This window comes from Corapipo altera, unplaced genomic scaffold (genome assembly GCF_003945725.1).
Source record: "Corapipo altera isolate COAL_440 unplaced genomic scaffold, ASM394572v1 201, whole genome shotgun sequence".
Lineage (NCBI taxonomy): Eukaryota > Metazoa > Chordata > Aves > Passeriformes > Pipridae > Corapipo > Corapipo altera.
In genome coordinates this window covers 1679864-1693614 of record NW_020884940.1, presented here as the reverse complement: position 1 = coordinate 1693614, position 13751 = coordinate 1679864, and the positions used below count along the sequence as shown (strand labels likewise).

At 63.3% G+C, this 13751-nt stretch overlaps 1 protein-coding gene across 4 annotated transcripts; it reads right to left on the bottom strand.

The window, feature by feature from the left end:
• Window positions 1-3831: 3831 nt before the first annotated feature.
• On the bottom strand, window positions 3832-11651 carry LOC113955654 (protein FAM49A-like). 4 transcript variants are annotated; one of them, XM_027661410.1, is made up of 13 exons: window positions 11468-11651; window positions 8726-8809; window positions 8165-8245; window positions 6857-6936; window positions 6219-6340; window positions 6029-6134; window positions 5680-5816; window positions 5475-5552; window positions 5236-5352; window positions 5047-5126; window positions 4829-4955; window positions 4538-4608; window positions 4257-4451 (listed from the first exon to the last, which is right to left on the bottom strand). In XM_027661410.1, exons 4-13 carry the CDS (start codon window positions 6927-6929, stop codon window positions 4388-4390), a joined length of 975 nt encoding a protein of 324 aa, XP_027517211.1. In that variant the 5' UTR covers window positions 6930-6936; window positions 8165-8245; window positions 8726-8809; window positions 11468-11651; the 3' UTR covers window positions 4257-4387. The 4 variants fall into 4 exon arrangements, with proteins under 4 accessions (XP_027517209.1, XP_027517211.1, XP_027517213.1 ...); XM_027661412.1 differs by lacking the exon at window positions 6857-6936; XM_027661408.1 differs by lacking the exons at window positions 6857-6936; window positions 8726-8809; window positions 11468-11651 and having other exon boundaries at window positions 3832-4451; window positions 8165-8666.
• Window positions 11652-13751: the final 2100 nt, after the last annotated feature.

Below are 13751 nucleotides of genomic sequence, written 5' to 3'. Positions count from 1 at the left end.
CTGTCACGCTCTGGGGGGTGTGATGGAGTGTGGGGTGGCTTGGGAGCTTGTGCCGAAGGGAATATGTGGAGAAGAGCTGGGAATTTGGCATTGGGCAGAGCTGGGCATCAGGTTTGGAATGCTGGGCACTGCATTTGTGTTGCTGGGTCTGTGCAGCGCCAGCTGAGCCTCTTCTCCAGCCTAGACTCGTTTGCCATCCGTGCTGACTCAACCCGTGGATATGGGCTCAGCCAGGGCTGGAGCACAAGGCCATGAGGTCGTGGCATGGAATCGTGTTCTCCCAGCCTGGATGGACGGGATGTGAGCCCCACTCACTGCCGGTGTGCTGAGCGTGGTTTTTGACAGATAGCACGGAGATGTTGAGTCATCTCCCCAGGCCAGGCCAGGATCAACAGGGCCACACTGGGAATGAGGGGTGGGATTATCTGCTCCAGCTCCTGAGTGCAGTCAGATGTCCATACTGTTAGAAATGGATTAAATATCCTTAATCGGTTTAATATGAACTTTGTTATCCCCACAGATACATGTTATTCCTCTTCCACAATAACTGTAGTCTGCCTGTTCTCTTCAAGAGCCTGCTCAGGATGGGCTGTGCTGAGCCATGGCCGAGCAGGGGCTCCCAGGCCTTCCCAGGAGAACAAGGTCTATCACACTTCCTTGTCCATACTGTGACTGGGGCAGGAAGTGGAAGGAGGAAGCACACACTGATCCTGCCAGCAGTGGGGAGCAGGTGAGTTTGCTTCCTTGGAGAGGTGGGGACTGTCAATGGGGACACAGGGTTTTATTCAGGCATAGCCAGGGCCAGCATCCCTGCCATGGTTTGCTCTCCAAGGAGGGAGCTGGTGTCTGTTGTACCTCTGCTGTTTGAGGGTCTCCAGGCAGGGTCGCACAGTTCCTGGCACCAGCACAATCTCCTGCTCTGGGCCCTGCAGAAGGGACAAACAATTTGGAATCGCTCTCCAGTCCCAGCCAGGACTCGCTGAGAAAGTTGTTGTGGTCTCAGGTTTCAGGCTGCTGTCAGTGCCGGGAGGTTTGGGGATGGGAATGGCACTTCACTCCATCTGCCCTCCGCTAATCCCCAGACAAACGCGGCTCTTCCATCTGTGCAGCCGGAGCCGCCGAGCCCATCACACCAGCCACTTAATCTAAATGGCTTTGGCCAAAGATAAGGTCATTAATTACACTGGGATTAGAAAACAGTCCAGGCCCAGCGTGGCTTGGCTCGCCATCAATTAAAGTCCTCAGCACCCTGGCCTGGCTGAGCATCGAGCGGAGAGCTCGAGCTGGAGGAGCTCTGTGTCCTTGCTGACAGGGCACTGCCTGTCCTCGGAGGAGCCCCCTCACCTGGGCACTGGTATTTTGGCCCTGGAGTGGGCTCCTGTCCCTGGTCACTGGCAGGGCTGTGTGTGAGGCAGAGCTGCTGATGCAGGTCCCAGGGGACACCCCTGGGATGCCCCGGGAGCGCGGGCACCGTGGCAGCCAGTTCAGCACAAATCCTTGTGTCCAGCAGTGAGAGGTACGTGAGCAGCACCTCCCCATCTGCATCCCCATCGCTGGCTGCCTCCAGCCTCCACCAGCCCCTGCCAGGCCACCACACTGAGCTTGGCCCTGACTCACTGCCCACACGGGTGGCCCAGCCCCGATGCCCTCGCTCGTGGCCACTGTCCCCAGAGCTCAGAGCCCAAAGTCTGTCTGTGACTTGTGCTTCCTTTTCTGCTCCTCCACCTTTCGGTTCCCTTTTCTTACCAGATTTTGGGTATAAAATGCTCCAATCTGCTCATCCCACAGGAAATGGCTCATCCATGCAGTGCTGCCCTTTGCTGGGGTGGGATGTGCCACTTGCTCTGCCCTGCCAGGTGCCACGCTGGGGAACAGTCAGGGCTGAGACATGTCACGAGTTTGGCCTCATCTCCTCCCCTCACAAGGAAGAGGCACCGTGAGGGAGGTGGGGGGACATTATGGGCTCTGTGCCAGGAGCCAACTGGCACTGGGGCACGGGGGCACAGCTGCCACCTCGCCCGGCACCGGTGACCAGCTGGTGTCTGTGCCCCTGTTCACTGGTGGGTTTAAAGCACCCAGCTGTCCCTTAACTCCTGTTGGAGGTCCCGGCTGGTGACGCTGCCCTGGCTCTTCCCACCCCAGTTCCCACACTGCAGGGACAGTCCTGCACCGGTGCCTCGGACGGGCTGGGGACCATCTGTGGGACGGTGTCACCTGGGGCCATCGGCTCCGGCAGACACTTGGCAGCTGCAGCCACCGAACTGAGCCGTGTCCTGGACTCATCTTTGGTTCCCAGGTGGGATCGTTGTGTCGTGGAGCACCGGGGGGATTAACAGAGACCTGGGTGGTGGGTGCGGTGGGAGAGAGCCCTCAGGGTCCATCTGGGCTCAGCAGGGCTGAGTGGCACCGCTGGCACCGCTGCCGTTGTGGGGCTGGTGGGTGAAGGAAACTAAAGGGGAACCTGAGGCACGGCTGGGGCACGGAGCTGCTGGGAGAGCTGGGAGCAGGGCAGGGCGTGGGGGATGCTGTGGCCCATCCGGTGCCTCGGCAGCGTTTCGGGTGGCTGTGGTGAAGCCGTGTCGCAAGAGCCTAAAAATAAATGGAGCTGTTGGCCAGGGTTGTGCAACAGCGTGTGCCCCATCCCGCGCCGCGCGGGACCGGGGTGGATTTGGCGGCAAAGCCCGGGTGTGTGCGGCTGGATCCTGGCATCGGGCCCAGGAAATACTGGTATCCGAAGGGCTGGGGGCTGTGCCCCCTCTTTGTCCCATTCTTGTGGTGCTGCCCTGTGCCCAGGGGTGCCCATGCAGGTTTGGGGATGTGTGGGCTGAGCTGGGCTGTGGGGGCAGGTGGTTGGGATTGGTGTCCACATCTTGGCACCCTGAGGAATTCAGTGGGGGAGTCCAGAGTTCAGGGGGCTGTGGGGACCCTGTCCATGTGCCCCCCAGCACGTGCTGGACGCAGCGGTTGTCACCCATTGCCCAGGTGGGGAAACTGAGGCACGGTAGTGCTGCCAGTGCTGTGACACCTTGCAGGAAGCTCTGGGGTCCTGGTGTCACCTGTGGGGTGCCTGTTGTCCCCTGGCGGGGGGGGGCTGTGTGGGGCAGTGAGGGAGGGTTAGCAGTGCCGGGAGCAGCCTGTGTGCCAGGCGGGAAAGGCGGGAAAGGTGGCGGGAAGGAGAGCACTGGCAGGACACCAAATCCCAGGGGACTTGGCCCCGTGCCCCAGGAGCGTGGCTGTGCTGAGGTGAGCCCTGGGGTGTCCCCATGGGGGGTGTCACAGCCCCCGCCAAGGGCTGACCCGGGGTCCAGCACTGCAGGGGCCCCGCCAAGGTCTCCCCCAGCTCGGGGGGCTGCGGGTGGGGGTGTCAGGCCGAGTGGGACCCCCCACCGTGTAGCTGGTGTGAGTGGGGCCAGCGTGGCCGCGTTGTCACGGTGTCACAGGGCCATCTGCCGGCAAAGGCACCGGCCCCGTGGCAGCCAGCCATGGCCTCCAGCAGCATCCCAGTCCTCCCAGTCTGCAGCTGCTGGGGCACCGGGGAAGTAGGGGGCCCTGGATGGGCTGGCTTGGGGGCAGCAATGGGGGCAGACCCACCATGGGGGGCACCCTGGGGGCCACCCTGGGCTGTCTACCCTCAGGGAGCTCCTGATCACCGGCAGTGTCACAGTAGGGTTGAGACTTGGGAAGTGGGATTTGTCCCACAGGGATGGGTCCCCATAGAATCATGGAGGGGGGATTCAGTCAGGGGGTCTCATGGATGGGACTCATGAGGGCTGGATGGTGGGTGCCTCCCAGGATGAGGACACGGCAGAGACAGCCCCACTCTGGCCTCGAACAGATTAAATGTCATTTTATTTCACACCCAAAAAAAAATGTAGAAAAGAAGAGGTGAGTGTGGATTTAATTGCTCATATTAAAAATCTACCAGGTGAGACTGAGCCATTTCCTCCAAAGTCAGTGCAGATCCGCAGGGATGCTTATTCCTCCTCCTTCTCTTCTTCCTCCTCCTCCTCCACCAAATGCTCGGGGACCAGGATGGGGACAGGGGCGACACCTGCCCCTCCCCAAGGTGTCCCCATGCCATAGGCACTCACTGCCACTGGCCCCATTGGCACATCCCTGCCTGGGCCCATCCTGCCCGGCCCCGACGCCCCCGGAGCGGTGTCCCCACAGTGTCACCCACACCACGTGTCCAGGAGCAGGTGTTAATTTGGGGGGTGAGAAGGGGGGCAGGAGCACCTGGGGAGGGGGGTGGCCTCGGGCCGTTTTGGTGTTCTGTTAGTATTCCTGTGTATTCCTTTTTGTCCCTTTTCCCTCTGTACAAAATGAGCAGTATGGTCATGGGCGTCGGTGACACGGTGACGTTGTGGCTGCGGTGGCCGCCCCGCGCTCACTGCAGCAGGGCCCGGATCTGTTTGGACGTGGTGTCATCGTTGAGGTGCCGAGTGGTGTACCTGGACAGAGAGGGGATGGTCACCCTGTGGCCACCCTGACCTGCTCTGCTGTCACCCCACATCCCCCTCCGTGGCCCCTGGCTCACCTCAGAGCATTCAGGAGCCCCTCGGTGCTGGTGGAGGGTTGGTCTTTCAAGACTTTGATGCAGCCTTTCATCTGGTGAGGGGAGTGAGAGGGGCTGTGAGATCCCCGATGTGCCACAGGGGGGCTGTCCCCCTTCCTCTCCATCCTCCTCCTCACTGCTCAGGGGGATGAGTTCCCCTTGGGACCAGCTCAGTCACATCCCCATAGGGATCATCCGGGGAGAGCATCACAGCTACACTGGGATGAGCAGGATGGGTGTGACACCCCCCCCATGCACCCTATGGCCACTCACATCGATCTTGGAGGTCTTGGCGAAGGCCCCCACGGGGTGGACGTGGTCGTAGAGGATGATGACACCGACCATCACCCGCATGCAGAACAGGAGGGTCTCGGTGTTGGTGAAGCGGCTCCGGTATTCCCTGTGCCGGGAGAGGGGCCGGCTGAGCCTGGGGGGATGGCAGAGGGATCCCGGCACTGAGATGTCCCCCCCAACCCATGTGGGGTACTCACGGGGTCTCCAGCATCACCCTGCAGACACAGGCCATGGTGCTCAGGCAGTCAGTCGTGTCCTCGATCGGGAGGGTCTTGTTCTGAAACCCAACATGTCCTGACTGCTGCTTCCACCCCTAGTCACCCACATGGTGCTGGGGCTGTAGGGAGCCTTCCCCCCACCCTGAGGGTCCCTCCAGCCTCCCTCACCTCCGAAACGAACTTGGTGGTGGCATTGCTGAGTGTTTTGAGCATGGGGGTGGCCTCAGCATAGAAGAGGGACATCCTGTTGGCCATCTCGTTGTTCACCTCGCTCTCTGCATCCAGCTGGGGAGGGGTGTGATGGGGGGCCATTAGGGTGGTTAATCACCCCCGAGTCACCCCCAGCCCTCTGAACCCCTGGGGGAGGCCATCCTTGGTCAGGGTGGGGGACAGCACCATCCTTTCACCTGCAGGTTGTTGATGCGATTCCGGCTGATGGTCCGTCTGTAGTAGCTGAAGTCATTCTGGATGGCAGGGTTGGTCATCTGGGTGGGAAACCTGGGTAAGGGGCTACAGCAAAACTGGGGGGTCCCAAAGGGGCCCTGCTGGCTCACAGCTTTTGCACGGTCCCAGTGTGGGGACCCCCAGTTCTTGTCCTGCACAGGGAGGTACCTTGAGCTCATCGAAGCTGAGGGTGAAGTGGAGGATCTCAGCAAACTGCTTGGCCAGGGCTTGCTCCCGCTCGAGGTGCTGGGTCGGGGCGTACGGGGGGCTGGTGAGGGCCTCCAGCAGGCTCCGCAGGGCATTCTCTGGGGACGAAGCACCTCTGGTCCCCTCCTGCTCCTCTGCACCTCCCCACCCCCCCCGATGGGGAAACTGAGGCACAAGGCAGCACAGCATCCAGAGCTGAGCACACTCCATGGCTGGGACTCCTGCAGCCCGTCCCATTTCTGCATCCGGGCTGGGATGCAGGATGCAAGGAGGGGATGCAGGGAAGGAAGGATGGGGGTCAGGCACTCACCCAGCCTCAGGGAGAACTCATAGAAGCGTTTCAGCTTAGCAACGAGGGGGCAGACGGCGCTCCAGGCCCGCTCCTGCAGCCGCAGGTCCCCGGGGTTTTGGATGGCCTGGGGGAGGAGAGCGCCAGCGGTTACCCCAAGCTGCGGTCGGTGGGTGGGTGGGTGAGCAGCGGGCGCCGGTGCTACACCCACCTCTCGGATCTCCTGCCCGGCGCCTGTGTAGGACTGCAGCTCGGCCAGGATGGTCTGTGCCTCCTCCAGCACCGCGTTCACCTGGTTCCACACCGCTGTCTCGGCCTCTGTCGGCTGCGCATCTGCAGGGCAGCGCCCCGGGGAGAGAAACCCGGAGGGCTCTGAGCGGGGCCCGGGGCGGCGAGAGCCAGAGTGGGGTGCCAGCACCCCGTCCCACGGCTCTCCCGCCAGTCCACAGCCCTTCCTGGCGGGATTCTCCCACTGATCCGTCTCCTTGCCCGAGCTCTAGTCAAGCTGTGGAGTGGGGGGCAGGTGGGGGCGAGTCCTGGTTGCCCTGTGACCATGGTCCTGCTCATGGGGGTCCCTGAGCAGCCCTCGGCCCCGCTCACAGGGGCTCCCTGAGCAGCCCTCGGCCCCGGGCTGGCCCCAACTGCCCCGGGGGAGAGGTGTGGAGTGACAGCCCCCGGCCATGGGTCTGCTCCCCCTCCCCGGGGAGACCCCTGGACAGCAAAGGTGGGGGCAGGACATCTGGGATGGGCTCAATGCGATGGGCGACGGGTACAAGAACTCAAAATGGTGTGGATGTGGAACTCAGGATAAATACGAAACAAAAAAGGAAAATAAAAATCCCATCTCACTTTCAAAGTCAAGGAAAAAATTAGGGCCTTGGTCAAGTTCGTTATAAGTCAACACTTTTAGAAGGTTCCCCATGTGAAACCTGCAAGAGAAGAAACAAGAGGAAAAAAGCATGATGGTGAGGTGGAGCTCGGGGAAGAGGTGCTGGGCTGTGGGCAGAGGCGGTGGCCAGAGCCCCCGTCCTCCCCCCACTGCTCCTGGGGGCTCAGGGGGCTCCTGGACAGCTGGGGGGTGACCCCTCAGCTGCTCCCGGCCCCGAGTGCAGCCTCTTCCCCCCCGATGGTGATGAGCGCTGGCGGATGGGGTGATGGAGAGGAAGGAGCAGAGGGAGGAGGGAGCCGCCGGGAAGCGGTGAGCGAGTCCCTGAAGTCTTGGCTACAGGCGTTCCCCTCCTCTAGGGGCAGAGCCAGCCCCGGAATGGGGCATCCCAGCGAGCCCTCAGAGCCTCATGCCCATGGGCTGTGGAGGGGACTGGAGGCAGGTGAAGGTTGTGAGGCCTCAAAGGAACCTGGAGGAACCAGGAAGGTCTCTTGCCGTGGGAGTGGGTGGCTGTGTGACCCCCAACCCTGGGTATTTTGGAGGTGCATCTGCCTGAGGTGGTTGTGCACGGCCTCTCCCCACTGGGAATGGAACTGGGGCCAGGACTGGGGTGATTGGTTGCACTGTTTTTACCCTCCTCACTCTTGCTCTGAGCTGTGCCCTGGAGGAATTGCGGGAGAGGGAGCCAAAGGGGCCCTGGGGCTGTGCCCAGTCTGGCATCTTGTCACAGTGTCTGCCATCTCCTGTACACCCCTGTACCCAGCCTGGGAGGTCTCAGAGCTGTGCTTTCCTGTCCCAATTAGCCCAGGTCGGTGGGAAGCAGGGGAAGGTCCCTGATCCCCATCACTCGGTTCAGGCTGTGACCACTGCACCAACCTTTCCAGCAGTGCAGGTGGATCATTCCCTCCTCCTTACCCAGCCTCCAGGCTGTCCCTGCTGTGAGGGTGGCAGGGGACATGCCACGTGGCCACCAGTGCCATCAATTACAGCAGCAGGCTGAGGTCGTCCTGGGCTAGGTCCTGCTGCTGGGATGTATCCTGTATCCTGCCACTCAGCCAGGATATCTCCCCACACTTTGAGGGATGGGGCATCTCTAGGAGTCTCGCTCCCCTGCCCCATTCAACCCTTTGCAGGGCGAGTTTGGGGTTGCCCCAAGGCACTTGGGGACACGAGGCTGCTCGGGGACATGGTGCCTGTCCCCATCTTCCAGAGAGCAGCCACAGCAGTGGCCCCGGCCCCCTCCCCACGCCCACCCTACTCATGGGACTTACTTTCAAAATCCAGGAAAAAATGAGGACAGTTTTCTAAATCTTTGCCCAATACCTTTATCAGGTTGCCCATGGCCAGCAGACCTGAGCGAGAGAAACAGAACAGAGTGGAACAGCACCGGCACCCCTGAGCCCCCATGGTGCCACTTCCAGGGCACCTGCCTGTGCCCATCCCGCCAGGATCCGCACCCCGTGGCCCCCATCACTCTCCCTCCTGGCCGGGCAGAGGGGTGTGAGCATCCACCAGAATGTGGTAGCTCGGCTCTCCTGGCACTTCTGCCAATTCCCAAGGAAAGTGGGATGCGGGTCTGGGAGTGCTGTGCTCCCTGGGGCACCCCTGGCCATGCAGCCACCACTGAGGCACCCCGGTTCCCCCACCCCGGCACCCCGTGCTCTCCTGAGGGTTGGGGGGCTGCCCCAGGTGACCCCCCATGGGGTTATGCCTTTGCTGATGGGGCTGGGAAGATCCCAGCTGGGAATTGTGCCCCACAGACTCGGTGTGGGGGTCTAGTGCCTGCACTGGTGCATCCCACCCACCCCACAGCCATGATCTTGGGTCTTTACCTCAGTGCCCGGAGTGGCAGCGGTGGCTACGGCAGGAGCAGGGGCTGTGCCACCCCCTGAGTCACTGCATGGGCTGGTGGGGACCTGCAGGCAGGAGGGCGAGAGGGTCAGGGCACCCCACTGCCCTGGGGACCCACTGGTGGGTGACCAGGTGGGGAGGCACAGTGGGACCCTGGATCCCACCACCCACCTCATGCTGCCACCAGCCTTATTGACCTCGGTTATTTTTTTATTGCCACTGGCAGCTCACCAGGCACCGAGTTGAGTATCCCTGTCCCTCTTCGCTCCTTGAGGGACCTGCCAGCAGCCCGGGGACAACCCCAGGGCTGAACCATCTGTCCCCATCTCTCCTTGGAGAGGCTAAGATCCCCAGGGATGACTTTCCCAGCTCCACCGGTTAGGTTTGCTCTTTTCTGTGTGTTGCATGAAAATCCCTTTATGCCACTGATGAGCCACAACCCAAATCCTGCAGGCACCGGGATGCTCCCCCCGTTCCCTGTCTCCCACCTTTCTTACAGGGATGTGGGAGAGTCGGGATTGGCCCCATGGTGTTAGCGGGCTCCAGGAAGCAGTCATGGGTTCAGTAGATTGTAATTAAGCATTTGGGTTTAATTAATGAGGCAGGGGAAGGGGAGAAGGAGAGCTGGAGCGGCAGTGGAGAGGGATGGGATGGCCTCGTGCCTGGGATGGGGCTGCTGCCCCTCAGCCCAGTGCTCCCTGCTCACCCCCAGCGCAGCCCCTCAACATCAACAGTGGTGGCTCTGCCTTTCTTCTCCTCCTCCTCCTCCTCCAGACCCAGTAAGTGTTTGCTTTACATCGGAGCTGCATCAGACTGACACTAAAATTCAGCTGCTTTTTGAGGGAGCCAGAGCACCCACGTTCCCCACTGCATACCCCTGCCTCAGTTTCCCCAGGTGTGGTGGGCGCTCGTACCCCATGATGGCACAAAGACACCCGGAGCTGCCCTGGCACAGGGATGCCGAGGTTCATCCTGCTGGATGCTGGGGTGTTTTGGAGGGGTGCTGAGGGGTCCCTGGGGTGCTGGGGGTCCCTGGGGTGCTGGGGCAGCTGGCGGGGTGGGAGATTGGCACCCGCTCTGCCCTGGCATTCGCACACATGCTGTGACGGGCGTGCGGGCGTCCTCGTGGCCGTTGTCCTTGACTTGGGGTGACTTGGGGCTGGGATTTGTCACTGCTGAACTCTGCCTGTGCCCAGGGAGGGGGCACGGACAGGTCCCTGTGCTCCCAGGTGTGAGGACACCCCGGTGTGAGGCCGGAGCCGTGGCACTGAGGTTCGGTGCTGGGTGGGAGTCTGGGGATTGCTGCAGCCCCTCCGGGCTGGGAAGGAGGATCCTCTGGGGGCTCAGCCCCTGACTTGCACTATTTCCTCGGTCCCAGGTGCCTATATCCTGTGGGTACCCTTGGTCCTGGGAGCCCGGGGTACCACAGCACATCCCCCCCGGGGGGGCTGTCGGGGAGGGCGAGGGGCTCCCTCCACTGCAGGGAGGCTGAACTGGGGGAGCCGTGCACCCCAAATCCACTGGGAACCGTGCACCCCAAATCCACTCCCAAACCGGGAGGGATCACAGACGAATGTGCTGCTGGCGGAGGGCTGGGAGCAGCACGCTCCCTGTCCTCAGCCACACCCGAGGTAGCCCCGGGTTCTGTCCCTCCCTGCGGTGGCCTCATTGCACCCCAGCCCTGCTCCGGCAGCTGCTCCTCTCCCCGAGCGTCCTGCCCCATGGGGACCCCACGGCAGGTGTCACCTCCATGGGGACATCCCAGCCGATGGGGTGAACACCCCGGCCCCCTGCTCCAGGCAGGGCCAGATCCTGCATCCGGGAGCACCCGGGCTGGTCACCCCGGAGGGGCAGCGGTGCCCACAGATCGGGTCCCTCCGTGTCGCCGGGGGCCGTTTTTGGGCTGTGCCCCTTCGCCGCCGGCGCAGCATCGCTGTGGGCACCGCAGGCTGGTGCAGCGCCGCAGCCCCGGCCGGGGGCTGGCTGACCCTTCCCCTTGACCTGGTCTCGCAGCTCCCCGCCCGTCGGGTGCCCACTGGGTGCCCCCCGGGTGCCCCTCCTGCCGCTGCCCCCCGCCCATGGCCCCGCCGGCATCGCCGCAGCCGCTGCAGGGTCGGACGCGCGGTGCCTGAAGGATTTTTCATGGGGGGGGAGGGGGGATACCTTATCCCGGGAATCCGGGTGTTGATCCTAAATCCTACCTCAGGATCAACCAGGACACCCCCAGCCCTGCCCAGGGTGGTGTTGGGGCTTCTCAGCGCCGCCACCCCCCCGGTTTGGGGACCTCCCTGGGCGGAGGGTGGTGTGATCCCCCCGCGGGGCTGAGCCCCCGGAGTGGGGCTGGTGGGGTGCGGGGGGCTCCCCTCTGCCTGGCTGCGGCTGCGGATGAGCGGCCGGATTTACCGCAGGGCTGCCGGGAGCCGATCCGCAGCACCCCCAGCCGGGGCAGGCGAGCACCCACCCGTGCTCCCGCACCCACCCGGGGCCACCGCGGGGCTTCAGAATCCCCGGGGTGGAGAGAACCCACCCCGACTCCATCCCATCACCCACCCCATCACCCCCAGTCCTGCGGCGCACCGGGCTAGGGGTGCAAGGGGAAAGAGGGGTCCCTCGCGGGGGCTGCCGGCGGTTTGGGTCCCTGAAGGGGGGACAGCCAGCCCCTCGCCCTGCTCTCAGGCCTGGTGGCAGCCCCGTCCCCGTCCCCCGTGGCGGCCCGTGCTCACCGTGGCGGTGGGAGCTCGAGGCGCGGGCGGGCGGTGGCGGCGGCCGGGGCGTCTGCGGATGCTGCCGGATCGCGGGGTGCCGGGGACGAGCCGCCCGCCGTGTGCGTGAGCCGCCCTGCGCCAGCTGCCGAATGCACCACAAAGACCACCATAGCCCCCCGGCCCCCCCTCCACGCCACTGGTGACGGTGACGTCTCAAGTGTGAGGGAGACGGGGATGTTTAACCCTCTGCGTGCCGGCCGGGGAACCTCTGCGGCCTGACGGGGGGAGGGCTCCGGCTTCTGCTGGGGGGATGGGAGGGGGGCCTGCTCCCTGGTTTTGGGGACACGGTGACGCCGAGAGGGTGCCTGTGTGTCCCCCCACATCAGAGCCAGCCTGGCTCAGCCCCAGCACCCGCAGCCCACCCCGAGCAGGGGGAGGAAAGTCCCAGATGTTCCTCCGCTCCTGACCCAGCCCATGGACGGCACTGCTTGCCCCCAGTCCCCTCTCCAGGGAGGGGGACAACCACTGACCCCACCTGGTGCCACTACCACGGGGACAAACCAAACCCATGCCCCGGGACCCCCCTTTGGAGTAGGCAGCACCCTCTGTCTCCCCCTGTCTCCCCTGAACTGGGGCCAGGAGTGGCTTGGGTGGCATGAACTGGCACAGAGCTGTTCCCACAGGGCTGATGTGGGAGGTAGGAAGCAAGTGTGGACCCCCAAAATTTGACTGGTTCTGCTTTTCCACCCTGCACTTGCCTTTCCCCGGGTCAGCACTGAGCATTGCAGTGGGGACATCAAGAGGCAACCCCAGTGTTGTGGTCACCCCAAGTCCAGCTTGCCCAGTGGCACACAGGGGTGTCCCCCAGGGACACGGGGTGGGTGACAGCAGCTCCTTGCTCCTTTACTTGGGCATTTCTGTGCAGCAAAGCAGGGATGGGTGCCCACTCTCCAGCACCCCAAGGCACCTGGCACCAAGGCTCAGCCCTGGGGTGCAACGGGCAGGGAAGGGACCTGAGCTGGGGATGGTGAGGGACCAGGGAAAGGCTGAGGCTGCTGGTGAGGAAACTTGGCTCGAAGGGAAGGAGCAGCAGAAGAAACAAGTGAGAAACTCTGATTTTGGCCCTGGCTGTGTGGCTGCTGCCCAGGGTGTCACCGAAAAACAGGGGTGGGTGGGTTGTGGGGTTGCACTGGCTGTGACCATCATGCACTGGCCTCAAGGGACAGTGTCCATCCCTGTCCCCATCCCTCTCCCCATCCCTGCCCAGCTCAGAGTGACTGGTCCTGCCCAGTACCGTGTGCTGGTGACACTGACAGGAGCAGAGCACTGGGAGGTCACAGATGGGCTGGCTGAGCCACCAGTGCCCCGAGCACTGCTGGGGTCACAGCCGGGTGACCTGGCAGTGCAGCGGGACGAGGGCTGTTGGAAGTCTGAGATAAGCAGCTCCCAGCAGTCTGGGGGGGCTGATCCGGCTGCAGCAGCCCCAGGCAGCTGCCCCACAGCCCCTCCCCATCGGGCACAGCCCCCCGGGCCGTGCTGGTGCAGCCCGTAGCCGCTGGGGGAAGCTGCAGCCCTTTGCATTCCACGGAGTGGTTGGATAAGGAGGTTTTTAGGAAAGGGCAGGGCCCTGGCAGCTCTGCACCCTGGGGAACTCGAGGCTGGGACCTGGGGGGTGCTGCTGCGGGAGTGGGGAGTAAAGGGCTGACACAGAGCCAGAGCTGCCTGCAGACCCAGTGTCCCCCCCAAACACCCTGTTGTCTGCTCTGCAATCCCAGGGCCAGCGTTCCAGTCAGGGTTTGGGTCGCCCCAGGTAGGGTTTGGGGCTCACCTGGGTGCTGTGATCGGGGCCACCAGTGTGTCCAGCCCCCCATGTGCCCAGGCAGTTCCCCAGCACCACGACTCATGGTGTCACAGCCCCAAAAATTGGGGCACTCCAGTACCCCACAGTCACCCTTACCCCTATCCCCAGGGCATCCCTGTCACCTGGTGCTCCCCTGCCTCTTGCAGCCATCCCATGTCCCCTTGGCAGCCCTGTCCCATGAGCTGTGCTGGGCTGGTCTCAGCCCTGGCAGCCGTGCTGCTTCAATTAAGCCCTCATTAATTTTTCAGTCCCCCTGTGCACCCCCAGCACGGGTGTTTTGCAGAGCTGCTCTAATTGATGTCTCCTCGACTTCAGCATCTAAGAACTGGCAGCGGGTCCGGGGGGGCTCATCCCCCCGAGCTCTTGGGGAGGCTCACAGAGAGGCTTTGGGGCCTCACAGAGCCGTGTGCCCAGAGCCCAGCAGAGTCTGTGGGGGTGACA